Here is a 14,820-nt window from a genome sequence, read left to right on the forward strand (position 1 = left end):
GGACTCTCTCCATTGTTATTTAACTGTGCCCTAGAAAAAATAGTAAGAGAATGGAACAAGAAAATCAATAGTGGAATCCGACTAGGAACAAAAAACAAAGGCATCAAGGTTAATTGCCTAGCATTTGCAGATGATATGGCCCTACTAGCTGAAACATGGGAAGAAGCCAAAGAACAGATCCTCGAATTACAGAAACAAGCAGAGAAAATAGGCCTTAAAATTTCTTTTGAAAAAACCAAAATAATCACAAATATAAAAAAGCCAATGAAATATCTTAAAGTAAGAGACCAAAAGATCGAAATTGTTAAAGAATTCAAATATCTTGGTGAATGGATTAGCTGGGACGCCCTTGAGAAAAAAGCAATAGAATTAAGAAGAAACGAAGTTGAACTAACCTTTCAACTTACTAAAAATACTTATAATAAAAAGTCCCTCTCATGGAATTCAAAAATAAAACATTACAACACTGTCATTAAACCAGAAGCACTATATGCAGCTGAGACATTATCTATCACTAACCATGGCCCAATTGAAAAGCTAGAGATCAAAGAAAGAAAAATATTGAGAAAAATTTTAGGCCCCAAATTTCATAACGACAAACTAATTCATACCAAAAATGAAACACTCTACAAAACCACAGAAAAACTTTCGGATACAATGAGGAAAAGAAGAATTGAGTTTTATGGGCACATTCTCAGAATGAACCCAAATAGACTTACAAAAAGAATGTTTGACTACTTCAGGAATAAAAAATCCAAACCAAATTGGTTTATCCAAACAGAGAAAGACCTAAGAGAACTACACATCACAGAAAAAATGCTCACAGACAGGACCGCAAAAATGATAAGCAAAGACAGAAAAGAGGGATTCCAGCTCCAAAATAGAAAGAAAAGAACGATTGTCATCTCTGATGAGGAAAGAAAAGCAAGATCAGAAAGAATGAAACAGTACTGGGCGAAAAGAAAGGCACAGAACACACAGAAGTGATTGATTCAACGTACCCCAAAGTTGGGTGAAACGAAGAAGAAGAAGAAGAAGAAAGGATAACGTTCTACGAGTCGGGGCGTGGAATGTCAGTAGCTTGAACGTGGTAGGGAAACTAGAAAATCTGAAAAGGGAAATGCAAAGGCTCAATCTAGATATAGTAGGGGTCAGTGAAGTGAAGTGGAAGGAAGACAAGGATTTCTGGTCAGATGAGTATCGGGTAATATCAAAAGCAGCAGAAAATGGTATAACAGGTGTAGGATTCGTTATGAATAGGAAGGTAGGGCAGAGAGTGTGTTACTGTGAACAGTTCAGTGACTAGGTTGTTCTAATCAGAATCGACAGCAGACCAACGCCGACAGCGATAGTTCAGGTATACATGCCGACGTCGCAAGCTGAAGATGAACAGATAGAGAAAGTGTATGAGGATATTGAAAGGGTAATGCAGTATGTAAAGGGGGACGAAAATCTAATAGTCATGGGCGACTGGAATGCAGTTGTAGGGGAAGGAGTAGAAGAAAAATTTACAGGAGAATATGGGCTTGGGACAAGGAATGAAAGAGGAGAAAGACTAATTGAGTTCTGTAACATGTTTCAGCTAGAAATAGCGAATACCCTGTTCAAGAATCACAAGAGGAGGAGGTATACTTGGAAAAGGCCGGGAGATACGGGAAGATTTCAATTAGATTACATCATGGTCAGACAGAGATTCCGAAATCAGATACTGGATTGTAAGGCGTACCCAGGAGCAGATATAGACTCAGATCACAATATAGTAGTGATGAAGAGTAGGCTGAAGTTCAAGACATTAGTCAGGAAGAATCAATACGCAAAGAAGTGGGATACGGAAGTACTAAGGAATGACGAGATACGTTTGAAGTTCTCTAACGCTGTAGATACAGCAATAAGGAATAGCGCAGTAGGCAGTACAGTTGAAGAGGAATGGACATCTCTAAAAAGGGCCATCACAGAAGTTGGGAAGGAAAACATAGGTACAAAGAAGGTAGCTGCGAAGAAACCATGGGTAACAGAAGAAATACTTCAGTTGATTGATGAAAGGAGGAAGTACAAACATGTTTCGGGAAAATCAGGAATACAGAAATACAAGTCGCTGAGGAATGAAATAAATAGGAAGTGCAGGGAAGCTAAGACCAAATGGCTGCAGGAAAAATGTGAAGACATCGAAAAAGATATGACCGTCGGAAAGACAGACTCAGCATACAGGGAAGTCAAAACAACCTTTGGTGACATTAAAAGCAACGGTGGTAACATTAAGAGTGCAACGGGAATTCCACTGTTAAATGCAGAGGAGAGAGCAGATAGGTGGAAAGAATACATTGAAAGCCTCTATGAGGGTGAAGATTTGTCTGATGTGATAGAAGAAGAAACAGGAGTCGATTTATAAAAGATAGGGGACCCTGTATTAGAATCGGAATTTAAAAGAGCTTTCGAGGACTTACGGTCAAATAAGGCAGAAGGGATAGATAATATTCCATCAGAATTTCTAAAATTATTGGGGGAAGCGGCAACAAAACGACTATTCACGTTGGTGTGTAGAATATATGAGTCTGGCGACATACCATCTGACTTTCGGAAAAGCATCATCCACACAATTCTGAAGACGGCAAGAGCTGACAAGTGCGAGAATTATCGCACAATCAGCTTAACAGCTCATGCATCGAAACTGATTACAAGAATAATGTACAGAAGAATGGAAAAGAAAATTGAGAATGCGCTAGGTGACGATCAGTTTGACTTTAGGAAAAGTAAAGGGATGAGAGAGGCAATTCTGACGCTACGGCTAATAATGGAAGCAAGGCTAAAGAAAAATCAAGACACTTTCATAGGATTTGTCGACCTGGAAAAAGCATTCGACAATATAAAATGGTGCAAGCTTCTGAAAAAAGTAGGGGTAAGCTATAGGGGGAGACGGCTCATATACAATATGTACAACAACCAAGAGGGAATAATAAGAGTGGACGATCAAGAACGAAGTGCTCGTATTAAGAAGGGTGTAAGACAAGGCTGTAGCCTTTCGCCCCTACTCTTCAATCTGTACATCGAGGAAGCAATGATGGAAATAAAAGAAAGGTTCAGGAGTGGAATTAAAATACAAGGTGAAAGGATATCAATGATACGATTCGCTGATGACATTGCTATCCTGAGTGAAAGTGAAGAAGAATTAAATGATCTGCTGAACGGAATGAACAGTCTAATGAGTACACAGTATGGTTTGAGAGTAAATCGGAGAAAGACGAAGGTAATGAGAAGTAGTAGAAATGAGAACAGCGAGAAACTTAACATCAGGATTGATGGTCACGAAGTCAGTGAAGTTAAGGAATTCTGCTACCTAGGCAGTAAAATAACCAATGACGGACGGAGCAAGGAGGACATCAAAAGCAGACTCGCTATGGCAAAAAAGGCATTTCTGGCCAAGAGAAGTCTACTAATATCAAATACCGGCCTTAATTTGAGGAAGAAATTTCTGACGATGTACGTCTGGAGTACAGCATTGTATGGTAGTGAAACATGGACTGTGGGAAAACCGGAAGAGAAGAGAATCGAAGCATTTGAGATGTGGTGCTATAGACTAATGTTGAAAATTAGGTTTGACTGATAAGGTAAGGAATGAGGAGGTTCTACGCAGAATCGGAGAGGAAAGGAATATGTGGAAAACACTGATAAGGAGAAGGGACAGGATGATAGGACATCTGCTAAGACATGAGGGAATGACTTCCATGGTACTAGAGGGAGCTGTAGAGGGCAAAAACTGTAGAGGAAGACAGAGATTGGAATACGTCAAGCAAATAATTGAGGACGTAGGCTGCAAGCGCTACTCTGAGATGAAGAGGTTGGCACAGCAAAGGAATTCGTGGCGGGCCGCATCAAACCAGTCAGTAGACTGATGACCAAAAAAGAAAACCTGAAGACATCACACATTCATGCCCGAGGCAGGATTCGAACCTGCCGGATGTAGGTGAACCATCTTGCTGGCTGTATACCAATGTGTCTGGTTCCAAAGCTTACGGCCTGACTCGTTTTTGCATAATTTTTTGATTCTGCGGATGTGACTTTGCCATCTGTAAGCGCTCTGTGTGTTTTAAAGCTAAGTAGCGTTATCAGTACTCCATTTCGCTGGTCAGGGTGAACAGGTGCACACACCAGATGCACGCAATGGCGCATCACATCCAACTGGGTCTCAACAATTAAAAGAACATGGTGGTGAAACTGACATCCAGGCTGTCGGCCACCATAATCATAACACATTTTATGTCTTCATATTTGATGAAGAACATCGAAAAGTATTTCGCACAGTTATCAGGACACCACGATCCATTTGAGTATACGGACTGTATGGTTTTCAGTTGAAACAGCGACATTAGCATCCACATGCACTTAAAATACTTGTAGAAAAAGAAAGTGAATATTCAATTGATGGGCGGATATTGAATTTGTCTGCTGTAATATCTCACTTGGCAGAATAATACAGAGAAATTATTTGTAGTTGGCGTAGGTTATAAAGATCTACAAAATACAGGGTGATTCAAAAAGAATACCACAACTTTAGGAATTTAAAACTCTGCAACGACAAAAGGCAGAGCTAAACACTATCTGTCGGCGAATTAAGGGAGCTATAAAGTTTCATTTAGTTGTACATTTGTTCGCTTGAGGCGCTGTTGACTAGGCGTCAGCGTCAGTTGATGCTAAAATGGTGACCGCTCAACAGAAAGCTTTTTGTGTTATTGAGTACGGCAGAAGTGAATCGACGACAGTTGTTCAGCGTGCATTTCGAACGAAGTATGGTGTTAAACCTCCTGATAGGTGGTGTATTAAACGTTGGTATAAACAGTTTACAGAGAATGGGTGTTTGTGCAAAGGGAAAAGTTCTGGACGGCCGAGAACGAGTGATGAAAATGTAGCACGCATCCAGCAAGTATCTGGAGATGTTAGAGAATTGGCTGTTCCCTCAGCTCGAACAAGAAGCACAACAATTCATATTTCAGTAGGATGGAGCGCCACCACATTGGCACTTATCTGTCCGTAACTACCTGAACGTCAACTACCCGAGGCGATGGATCGGCCGCCAGGCAGCCCGTGACAGAGCACTTCACCACTGGCCTCCAAGAAGCCCTTATCTTACCCCCTGCGATTTTTTCTTATGGGGGTATGTTAAGGATATGGTGTTTCGGCCACCTCTCCCAGCCACCATTGATGATTTGAAACGAGAAATAACAGCAGCTATCCAAACTGTTACGCATGATATGCTACAGAGAGTGTGGAACGAGTTGGAGTATCGGGTTGATATTGCTCGAGTGTCTGGAGGGGGCCATATTGAACATCTCTGAACTTGTTTTTGAGTGAAAAAAAACCTTTTAAATACTCTTTGTAATGATGTATAACAGAAGGTTATATTATGTTTCTTTCATTAAATACACATTTTTAAAGTTGTGGTATTCTTTTTGAATCACCCTGTATTACTCCCAATGACATGGACCACGCAGTTTGTAGTACCATAATTGTGGGTACTGTGGCTTTGACTCATTGTAGTGAGGCAGTCACATATAAATGGGATGGTGTGTTCCTCAGAATACACGTGGGTAGTGCAATGTCTATAGTGTGTTCACGAAGCAAAGATTTATTTGGAGTTTTATGTCGAATGGTAGTCTAGAAGGATGTATGATATATAAATTTATCCTCATAAATTGCAGGATGCTGTTGTCTTTAGACACATTGCAGCCACAAGAACTAAAGTTGAAAACTGTGTGTATGTGGGTGCGTGCGTGCGTTTGTGTGTGTGGTGTGTGAGTGTGTGTGTGTGTATGTGTGTGTGTGTGCGCGTGTGCGTGCGTGTGTGTGTGTGTGTGTGTGTGTGTGTGTGTGTGTGTGTGTGTGTGCATGCATGCAAGTGTGTTTTTGTGTCTGGGTAAGGGAATTCAATTAGTCGTTGCTTCGATTACATTTATTTCCTGTTAAACATTAGCTTTCTCTCTCTGCTGAGGCTGTATTGAGAAATTTGCAAAAAAAAAAAAAAAAAAAAAGAAGACTTAAATTTATTTCTACCATGACAGGAAGCTGTTTTCTAACACCTGGAGATGAGATTAGTCTTGAATCTCACAGTTGGAAGTATGAATAGGTTTGCTACAAACTGGCAGAATATCATTAGCTGCACGAAAAATCTCTCTCAGTTTGGGTCCATGACTGCTTAACAGCAGCATTCTGAGGTCAAGAAACTCATTCTTGAGGATCAATACAAGAAAATATGATGACTAAACGTCCTGAGAGATGGAAGGCAGAAGTTGTTTATAGAGAGTGGATGAAGATTTTGAGCAGTCGATGTAACTGTACATCTGTAAGTTAACATACGGACACAGTTCATGTACATCTACATCTACATGTCTACTCTGCAATTCACATTTAAGTGCTTGGCAGAGGGTTCATCGAACCACATTCATACTATCTCTCCACTCCCGAACAGCGCGCGGGAAAAACGAACATCTAAACCTTTCTGTTCGAGCTCTGATTTCTCTTATTTTATTTTGATGAACATTCCTACCTATGTAGGTTGGGCTCAACAAAATATTTTCGCATTCAGAAGAGAAAGTTGGTGACTGAAACTTCGTAAATAGATCTTGCCGCGACGAAAACGTCTTTGCTTTAATGACTTCCATCACAACTCGCGTCTCATATCTGCCACATTCTCTCCTCTATTACGTGATAATACAAAACGAGCTGCCCTTTTTTGTGCCCTTTCGATGTCCTCCGTCAATCCCACCTAGTAAGGATCCCAACCGCGCAGCAATATGCTAACAGAGGACGAACGAGTGTAGTGTAAGCTGTTTCTTTAGTGGACTTGTTGCATCTTCTAAGTGTCCTGCCAATGAAACGCAACCTTTGGCTCGCCTTCCCCACAATATTATCTATGTGGTCTTTCCAACTGAATTTGTTGGTAATTTTAACACCCAGGTACTTAGTTGAATTGACAGCCTTGAGAATTGTACTATTTATCGAGTAATCGAATTCCAACGGATTTCTTTTGGAACTCATGTGGATCACCTCACACTTTTCGTTATTTAGCGTCAACTGCCACCTGCCATACCATACAGCAATCTTTTCTAAATCGCTTTGCAACTGATACTGGTCTTTGGATGACCTTACTAGACGGTAAATTACAGTATCATCTGCGAACAACCTAAGAGAACTGCTCAGATTGTCACCCAGGTCATTTACATAGATCAGGAACGGCAGAGGTCCCAGGACGCTTCCCTGGGGAACACCTGATATCACTTCAGTTTTACTCGATGATTTGCCGTCTATTACTACGAACTGCGAACTTCCTGACAGGAAATCATGAATCCAGTCGCACAACTGAGAGGATACCCCATAGGCCTGCAGCTTGATTAGAAGTCGCTTGTGAGCAACGGTGTCAAAAGCTTTCCGGAAATCTAGAAAGACGGAATCAACTTGAGATCCCCTGTCGATAGCGGCCATTACTTCGTGCGAATAAAGAGCTAGCTGCATTGCACAAGAACGATGCTTTCTGAAACCATGCTGATTACGTATCAATAGATCGTTCCCTTCGAGGTGATTCATAATGTTTGAATACAGTATGTGCTGCAAAACTCTACTGATATAGGTCTGTAGTTCGATGGATTACTCCTACTACCCTTCTTAAACACTGGTGCGACCTGCACAATTTTCCAATCTGTAGGTAGAGATCTATCGGTGAGCGAGCGGTTATATATGATTGCTAAGCTATTGTATCAGCGTAATCTGAAACGAACCTAATCGGTATAAAATCTTGACCTGAAGACTTGCCCTTATCAAGCGATTAGAGTTTCTTCGCAATCCCTAAGGTATCTACTTCTAAGAAACTCATGCAAGTAGCTGTTCGTGTTTCAAATTCTGGAATATTCGTCTTCCCTGGTGAAGGAATTTCGGAAAACTGCGTTCAATAACTCCGCTTAGAAGTCGCGTGTGAGGAACGGTGTCAAAAGCTTTCGTGAAAACTAGAAATACGGAAAATTGTATTTAGTTGTCACTGGACAGGTCTGGTTTCGTAACTATTGTAGTTTCCTCTATAAGTGTGCATTTCGACAAAAATTTTAGAACTTACCTTTTCTGCACAGGAGCCTCCCTGCAGAGGTGAAGGGGAGGAGGCTGATCCAGGCAGCTAAGGAGGGGGCAGTCAGCGAGCTGCAGAGTTTGCTGGCAGCTGGTGCAGATTTGGAGGCGAGGGACGACGACAATTTCAGGAAAACTGCCCTGATCTGGGCAGCAGAGAAGGGCCACGTGGCGGTTGCGAGGTGTCTCCTGAGGGCCGGAGCGGAGGTCGACGCCAGGGACGGCGTCTTCCAGGCCACGCCCCTGCACTGGGCTGCGAGGGAGGGCCACGCGGCCGTGGCACGGCAGCTGCTCGAGGCCGGGGCAGACGCCAACGCCAGGAACGACATTCGGAGCACGCCGCTCCTGCTGGCAGCAGAGCACGGCCACCTGGCTCTGGTGCGGCTGCTGCTGGCGCACTCCTCCTACCACAGTGCGAAGAACCGGTACGGCTGGACTCCACTGCACTTCGCGGCGCGGAATGGCCATGCAGAGATGGCAAGTACGCTGCTGGAAGCAGGGGCCGACAAGGGGGCCAGAAACGGAAACGGGAAAACGCCGCTGGACCTCGCCAGGGAGAACAGCCACCAGCAGCTTATCGATCTGTTAAGCTGATGACCGACAGACATCTGTGGACTCAAATGAAAGGAGCTTCCTTACATGTTTTTCAGTATTTTTCAAATAAATGATATGAAAATGTTAATCACGCAATCTGTCCTTTGTACCCATGTACTGAGGTACATTTCCCAGGTTTTCACGTCTCGCCAGACACGTAAAAGTCGTTTAGTAGATCTTTTATACGAATTTTAAGTGACGCCATTCGTTTTTGACGTGGTGCATGTTTTTTATTATATTATAAGAAATACTTACGAAAGTTAAGGTTTCTCAAACCGAAAACATGTTCCAAGGTACACTCTAGTAGCGGACCTAAGAACAAGTGCTATCCTGAAACTTAGAAGCAATTCAGTCAAGAAATTCTCATAAGTACCGCATTTAATAATCTCTCTGTTAGATTATTAGTTTATTACACTCTAAAAATGAGTAAGAAAGACGATATTAAGAACAGGATTTATTAAAGTGCAGCTACACATTAAATACTTTTGAAATAGTACACTACTGGCCATTAAAATTGCTACACCACGAAGATGACAAGCTACAGACGCGAAATTTAACCGACAGGAAGAAGGTGCTGTGATACGCAAATGATTAGCTTTTGTCCGCAGCTCGTGGTCGTGCGGTAGCGTTCTCGCTTCCCACGCCCGGGTTCCCGGGTTCGATTCCCGGCGGGGTCAGGGATTTTCTCTGCCTCGTGATGACTGGGTGTTGTGTGATGTCCTTAGGTTAGTTAGGTTTACGTAGTTCTAAGTTCTAGGGGACTGATGACCGTGGATGTTAAGTCCCATAGTGCTCAGAGCCATTTGAACCATTTGATTAGCTTTTCAGAGCATTCACACAAGGTTGCCGCCGGTGGCGACACCTACAACTTGCTGACATGAGGAAAGTTTCCAACCGATTTCTCATACACAAACAGCAGTTGACCTGCGTTTCCTGGTGAAACGTTGTTGTGATGCCTCGTGTAAGGAGGAGAAATGCGTACCATCACGTTTTCGACTTTGATAAAGGTTGAATTGTAGGAATTGTAGCCTATTGTGACTGCGGTTTATCATATAGCGACATTGCTGCTCGCGTTGGTCGAGATCCAATGACTGTTAGCAGCATATGGAATCAGTGGGTTCAGGAGGGTAATACGGAACGCCGTGCTGGATACCAACGGCCTCGTATCACTAGCAGTCGAGATGACAGGCATCTTATCTGCATGGCTGTGACGGATTGTACAACCACGTCTCGATCCCTGCGTCAACAGATGAGGACGTATGCGAGACAACAACCATCTGCACGAACAGTTCGTCAACGTTTGCAGCAGCATGGACTATCAGCTCGGAGACCATGTCTGCGGTTACCCTTGACGCTGCATCACAGACAGGAGCGCCTGCGATGGTGTACTCATCGACGAACCTGGGTGCGCGAATGGCAAAACGTCATTTTTTCGGATGAATCCAGGTTCTGTTTACAGCATCATGATGGTCGCATCGGTGTTTCGCGACATTGCTGTGAACGCACATTGGAAGCGTGTATTCGTCATCGCCATACTAGCGTATCACCCGGCGTGATGGTATGCGGTGCCATTGGTTACACGTCTCGGTCACCTCTTGTTCGCATTAATGACACTTTGAACAGTGGACGTTACATTTCAGATGTGTTACTACCGGTGGCTCTACCCTTCATTCGATCCCTGCGAAACCCTACATTTCAGCAGGATAATGCACGACCGCATGTTTCAGGTCCCGTACGGGCCTTTCTGCATTCAGAAAATGTTCGACTGCTGCCCTGGCCAGCACATTCTCCAGATCTCTCACCAAGTGAAAACCTCTGGTCAATGGTGGACGAGCAACTGGCTCGTCACAACACGCCTTTCACTACTCTTGATGAACTATGGTATCGTGCTGAAGTTGCATGGGCAGCTGTACCTGTACACGCCATCCAAGCTCTATTTGAGTCAATGCCCAGGTGTATCAAGGCCATTATTACGGCCAGAGGTGGTTGTTCTGGGTACTGATTTCTCACAATCTATGCAGCCAAATTACGTGAAAATGTAATCACATGTCAGTTCTAGTATAATATATTTGTCCAATGAATACCCGTTTATCATCTGCATTTCTTTTTGGTGTAGCAATTTTAATGGCCAGTAGTGTAACTATTACGAACAGTTAAGTCACTAAAAAAAGTCAGATCATTTGCAAATACCACGTGTTCCATTCTAGTAGCCCTGCAACCTTTCCGAGGTATGGGATGCTGCACCACTGGAAAATTATGATTTAACTCACCACAAGTTATGTAACTGGTTCTAATAATATACTGAATGTTACAGGCATTAAAACTCTGTACATGAAAAATTTACAATATATTTCAAATAGCTTTAATATATTATACACAACTGAGACATGCAAACACCTAACTGTTTGCAAATGTTGCATAAATCACATCCTCATTTCTGAGAACTTCAGAAAATGGAAGAAACTGCTCGTTCTGGTCTCTACAGTGCATTTCCTCTTGTAAATCTGAAATCAGTTGCTAGATTGAAGTACTAACAAAAATACATCATGTGTTCCTAGGTAAACTCTCGCTATAAGTAAGTACGCAAGTATGATCACAACAAGAGCGAAAGGTACGTATAAAATTACATAAATGACTAGAGCCAAGCTTCCTTTTTTGGAAGCTCAATGAAAAGCAAAAAATCCTCTATTATTAAGAAACACCAATACTTTGCAATATTTGTTTGCTGAAAAGTATTTAGCATTTCATGGTTTGTGCTGTGTGAAAGTACTGTAACTTTCCCTATACCCAGATTAATGCCATATAAGCTCTGAAATTTGAATGCAAATTACTATTGTATCTCCTGTTCGGATGATGCTGTTACTTGTGTCTGCAGGTAAAGTGTGATGTCATTGGAAGTATTCACACCACATTATTTTTTAACCTAGACCAAATTTACTCATGTCTCTGCAGTACAGATGATGTGATAGCTAGTGTGTTTATTTACAATGTTATGTTGATAGCAATACTCACATCAAATTACCTACTTATAATCTGAAACCATGTCAGCACATGTGAGGTAGAAGGACCATCGCTATCACATTACAGAGTCACTCGGCGAATTTTCCCTCTTCCACATTTTCCTCGTGTTCATCTAAACTACATTTCCCTGAGCAACGCGTCACATCACGAGAGTGTCTGTACTTTGTTTGATGGTATTACTTGAATGAAATTTAATATAATCATACATAACTAAATTTATTGGTAATTCATTAAGTATCTTCATTCCTTATAAAACTACAAAAACCCTGTTTAAACTATTTTTCCCACGTGCGTCTTAGTTCCACTTTTATAGTTCAATATATATATTAATGCTATTGTGCTAATTTCACAACTTTCAAAGCAACTATCTGAATAACGTGTAGGTTGATGATTATGTAACAGTAACAAAAACAAAAAATTGAATAATAGAAAAATTCACTGCATGGAGCATTGAAAATTGATGTTGGTCGTTAACCATGATTTACACATAATCGAATAATGGTGATACATACTTACTAGCTAGGTTTTTGTATCTTTCATTCACTTTTTGAAAATACAGTTTGATGCTCTATAAATTTTCTGCTATATTTTATAGCGAAGAAACAATTATTTCTGAAAAGTCTTACTAATCTTCCTTTCTTAAAGTAATGTCAGGAATATTTAATGAAATAGCAGAGTTTCGGTGCTCAGTTGACGCAAAATTTAGTGCTCTGCAGTTTTGGTAACTTTGGCTTTTTTCATTAAACACCTAGTTTCGGAGGAATGTTAAAAAGCAGAAAAACTCCAAAATTTTGGTGGTTTTATTTTCATCAGAGCTGAAATTCTACTCGAAATCGGGGCCAACTCGGATTATTCATATCGGAGGACTACATCAGTGATTAAAACCGTTTCCAGATTTCCACTAATTTTCAGTAAGCAGAACTCTAATTTTTTGGCGTAAGAAATCTGCCCTAGTGTATTAAATGTTAGCAAGTACGTAACTCAGCTACGGTTCGTGTGTTCGGCTGTCATACCGAGTGCTCAAAATGTTGATCTCGAGCATTGCTACGCGCTATAAAGTTATTGTGAAGAAATAACATTGAATGTTCAGTTTCCTCTGGAATTAACGGCGACAAGGGACCGTGGTACAATGCATTTCATGCCTGTTCCCTCCTAGACCTCTTGTTTCAGTTTTCGCCATAGGTAAAAGTATAGAACTGTTAAGTTTGGTGCGTGTTCATATCATTTTCCATTTGCTGAATTACCATTCCAGTGCTCTCCAGATGTTTTGTTAAGAGGCTCTGCCATTGATGTACTTTCGCTAAAGAGGACGCGGTTTCATAGATTTCAAGTCCACACGATTCTCTGGCCAGCTTATAGAGGCGATCTCGGTCGACCCCGTGGCGCGCCCTGGTGAGCCGCAAAAAAAAAAAAAAAAAAAACAGTTTTACTTGAGCGATCGCAAACGAGTGCTCGCCCCGTTCTGTAACCTGTATTACTCTTTATCAAATTCTTGTCGGGTTTGCACCGTCATCAAGTGAGAAAAGCTACGCTGCTCTCACCGATAACTAATTCTACTAGTTTTTTTTTCCTTTATTGATTTTCAATTCCCCCCAAAGGGGGCGGGCTGGCAGCAGCTTACTACGGTGCTCTACAGCCTACAGACTTTTTTAAAAAAAGGAAGAAGAATGAAACAAGGAAAAACAGGCGATAAGATGGTGATTTAAAGTGTAAAATGGCGTAAAAATGCGGAAAGTTAAAACAGAAAGCAAAAGGGGTAGGCAATGTTGATAAAATACACAGGAATCAGACAAGTAACATAGTAGACACACAATTAAAAAAAACATGGCAACAGTCTGGTTTCTGTTCGCAAGAGATAAAAAATCACACCCAGCGACAGTATGATGGCTGTTCGCTACACTTCCCAAAAGACACAACTCGGAACACTCACTGGAAAAACACACCGTAAAACACTGCACGAAAATGGCGGCACAAATATGGCACTCCTGATCCAAAGGCAGATGGGGGGGAGGGGACTTGGAGAAGGGGGAAAAACAAGAAGGGAGGAGAGGAAAAAACGAAAAGGGGGGGCGGGACCAAGGAGGGAGAGGACTAATAAAGGGGGAGAAGGGCAGACGCGAGAGGGAATGAGAGGAGGCAGAGGAGGGAAATGTAAAAGGACTCGGGGGAGAGAAGGCGGCAAAGAGAGGGTAGGTGGGGAAGAGAGAGGATGGAAGGGGAGCCCGGGAAAAGGACAGAGGAAAGGAGGGGTAGTGAGGATCAGAGTTGATAGGAGGGATAAATGGAGGGGGAGAGGGCATCATCCGGGAGGGGGAGTTGATGGAAGCCACCTTGGGAAAGGAGATGTAGGGTGTAGAGATGGAGGGTAGGTTGGACACAATGGTGAAGACGTGACAATTCTACTAGCAAATGACTGCACCTTTATATACATCGAAAGTACAACAGCGCATGCGCTAGATACAGTGCGCACGCGCCCAATCATTCCTGCTGCCCCTGGCGCCAAAAAGAGTTGCAGAGCCTCCCGTGGTGGATACTGTTGAAAAAGAAACATCGTTTCAAATTTATTCATAGCCAGCAGATTCAGATGCCGTTGTTTCATCATGTCTAATATAACCGGATTCAACGTTTTACTTAGTGGGTATCTATTATCACGATTAATGATATTATCTGCTAGTCTGATTTTGACAGATTCTTTTAAAACACAATCGCAATACCGAGAAGCATTTCCAACTACTTGTGTCTCATTGTATAGCATCCTGTGTCCCTCTGAAAGGCAATGCTCAGCCGCCGCAGATTTATCTGGTTGTAATAATCGCGTATGGCGATGATGTTCAGTACACCTGTCGTTGACGGTACGAATAGTTTGGCCAATGTAAATTTTCTCGCACTCACAAAGTATTTTGCAAACGCCAGACTTCCGCAAACCTAAATCATCTTTGACAGAGCCAAGAAGTGCTCGAATCTTAGCTGCAGCACGAAAAACACATCTGATCTTATTTTCTTCAAATGTCTACCTACCTTGGTGGACACATTCCCAGAATATGGAAGAAAAGCCAGAGACCGAAAGGTGTCTTCAGAAGGTTTAGGTAAAGGTCCAAA

At 42.1% G+C, this 14,820-nt stretch overlaps 1 protein-coding gene across 1 annotated transcript in view; it reads left to right on the forward strand.

Moving 5' to 3' along the window:
- Positions 1-8,788, forward strand: part of LOC126106664 (uncharacterized) — a 205,609-nt gene extending 196,821 nt beyond the window's left edge. The window contains exon 8 of the mRNA XM_049913029.1: positions 8,112-8,788. Within this exon, the coding sequence (XP_049768986.1) occupies positions 8,112-8,700 (589 nt within the window). The 3' untranslated portion in view covers positions 8,701-8,788. The remainder of the gene's footprint in view (positions 1-8,111) is intronic.
- The last annotated feature ends 6,032 nt before the right edge of the window (positions 8,789-14,820 follow it).

Source organism: Schistocerca cancellata, chromosome 10, assembly GCF_023864275.1.
Source record: "Schistocerca cancellata isolate TAMUIC-IGC-003103 chromosome 10, iqSchCanc2.1, whole genome shotgun sequence".
Lineage (NCBI taxonomy): Eukaryota > Metazoa > Arthropoda > Insecta > Orthoptera > Acrididae > Schistocerca > Schistocerca cancellata.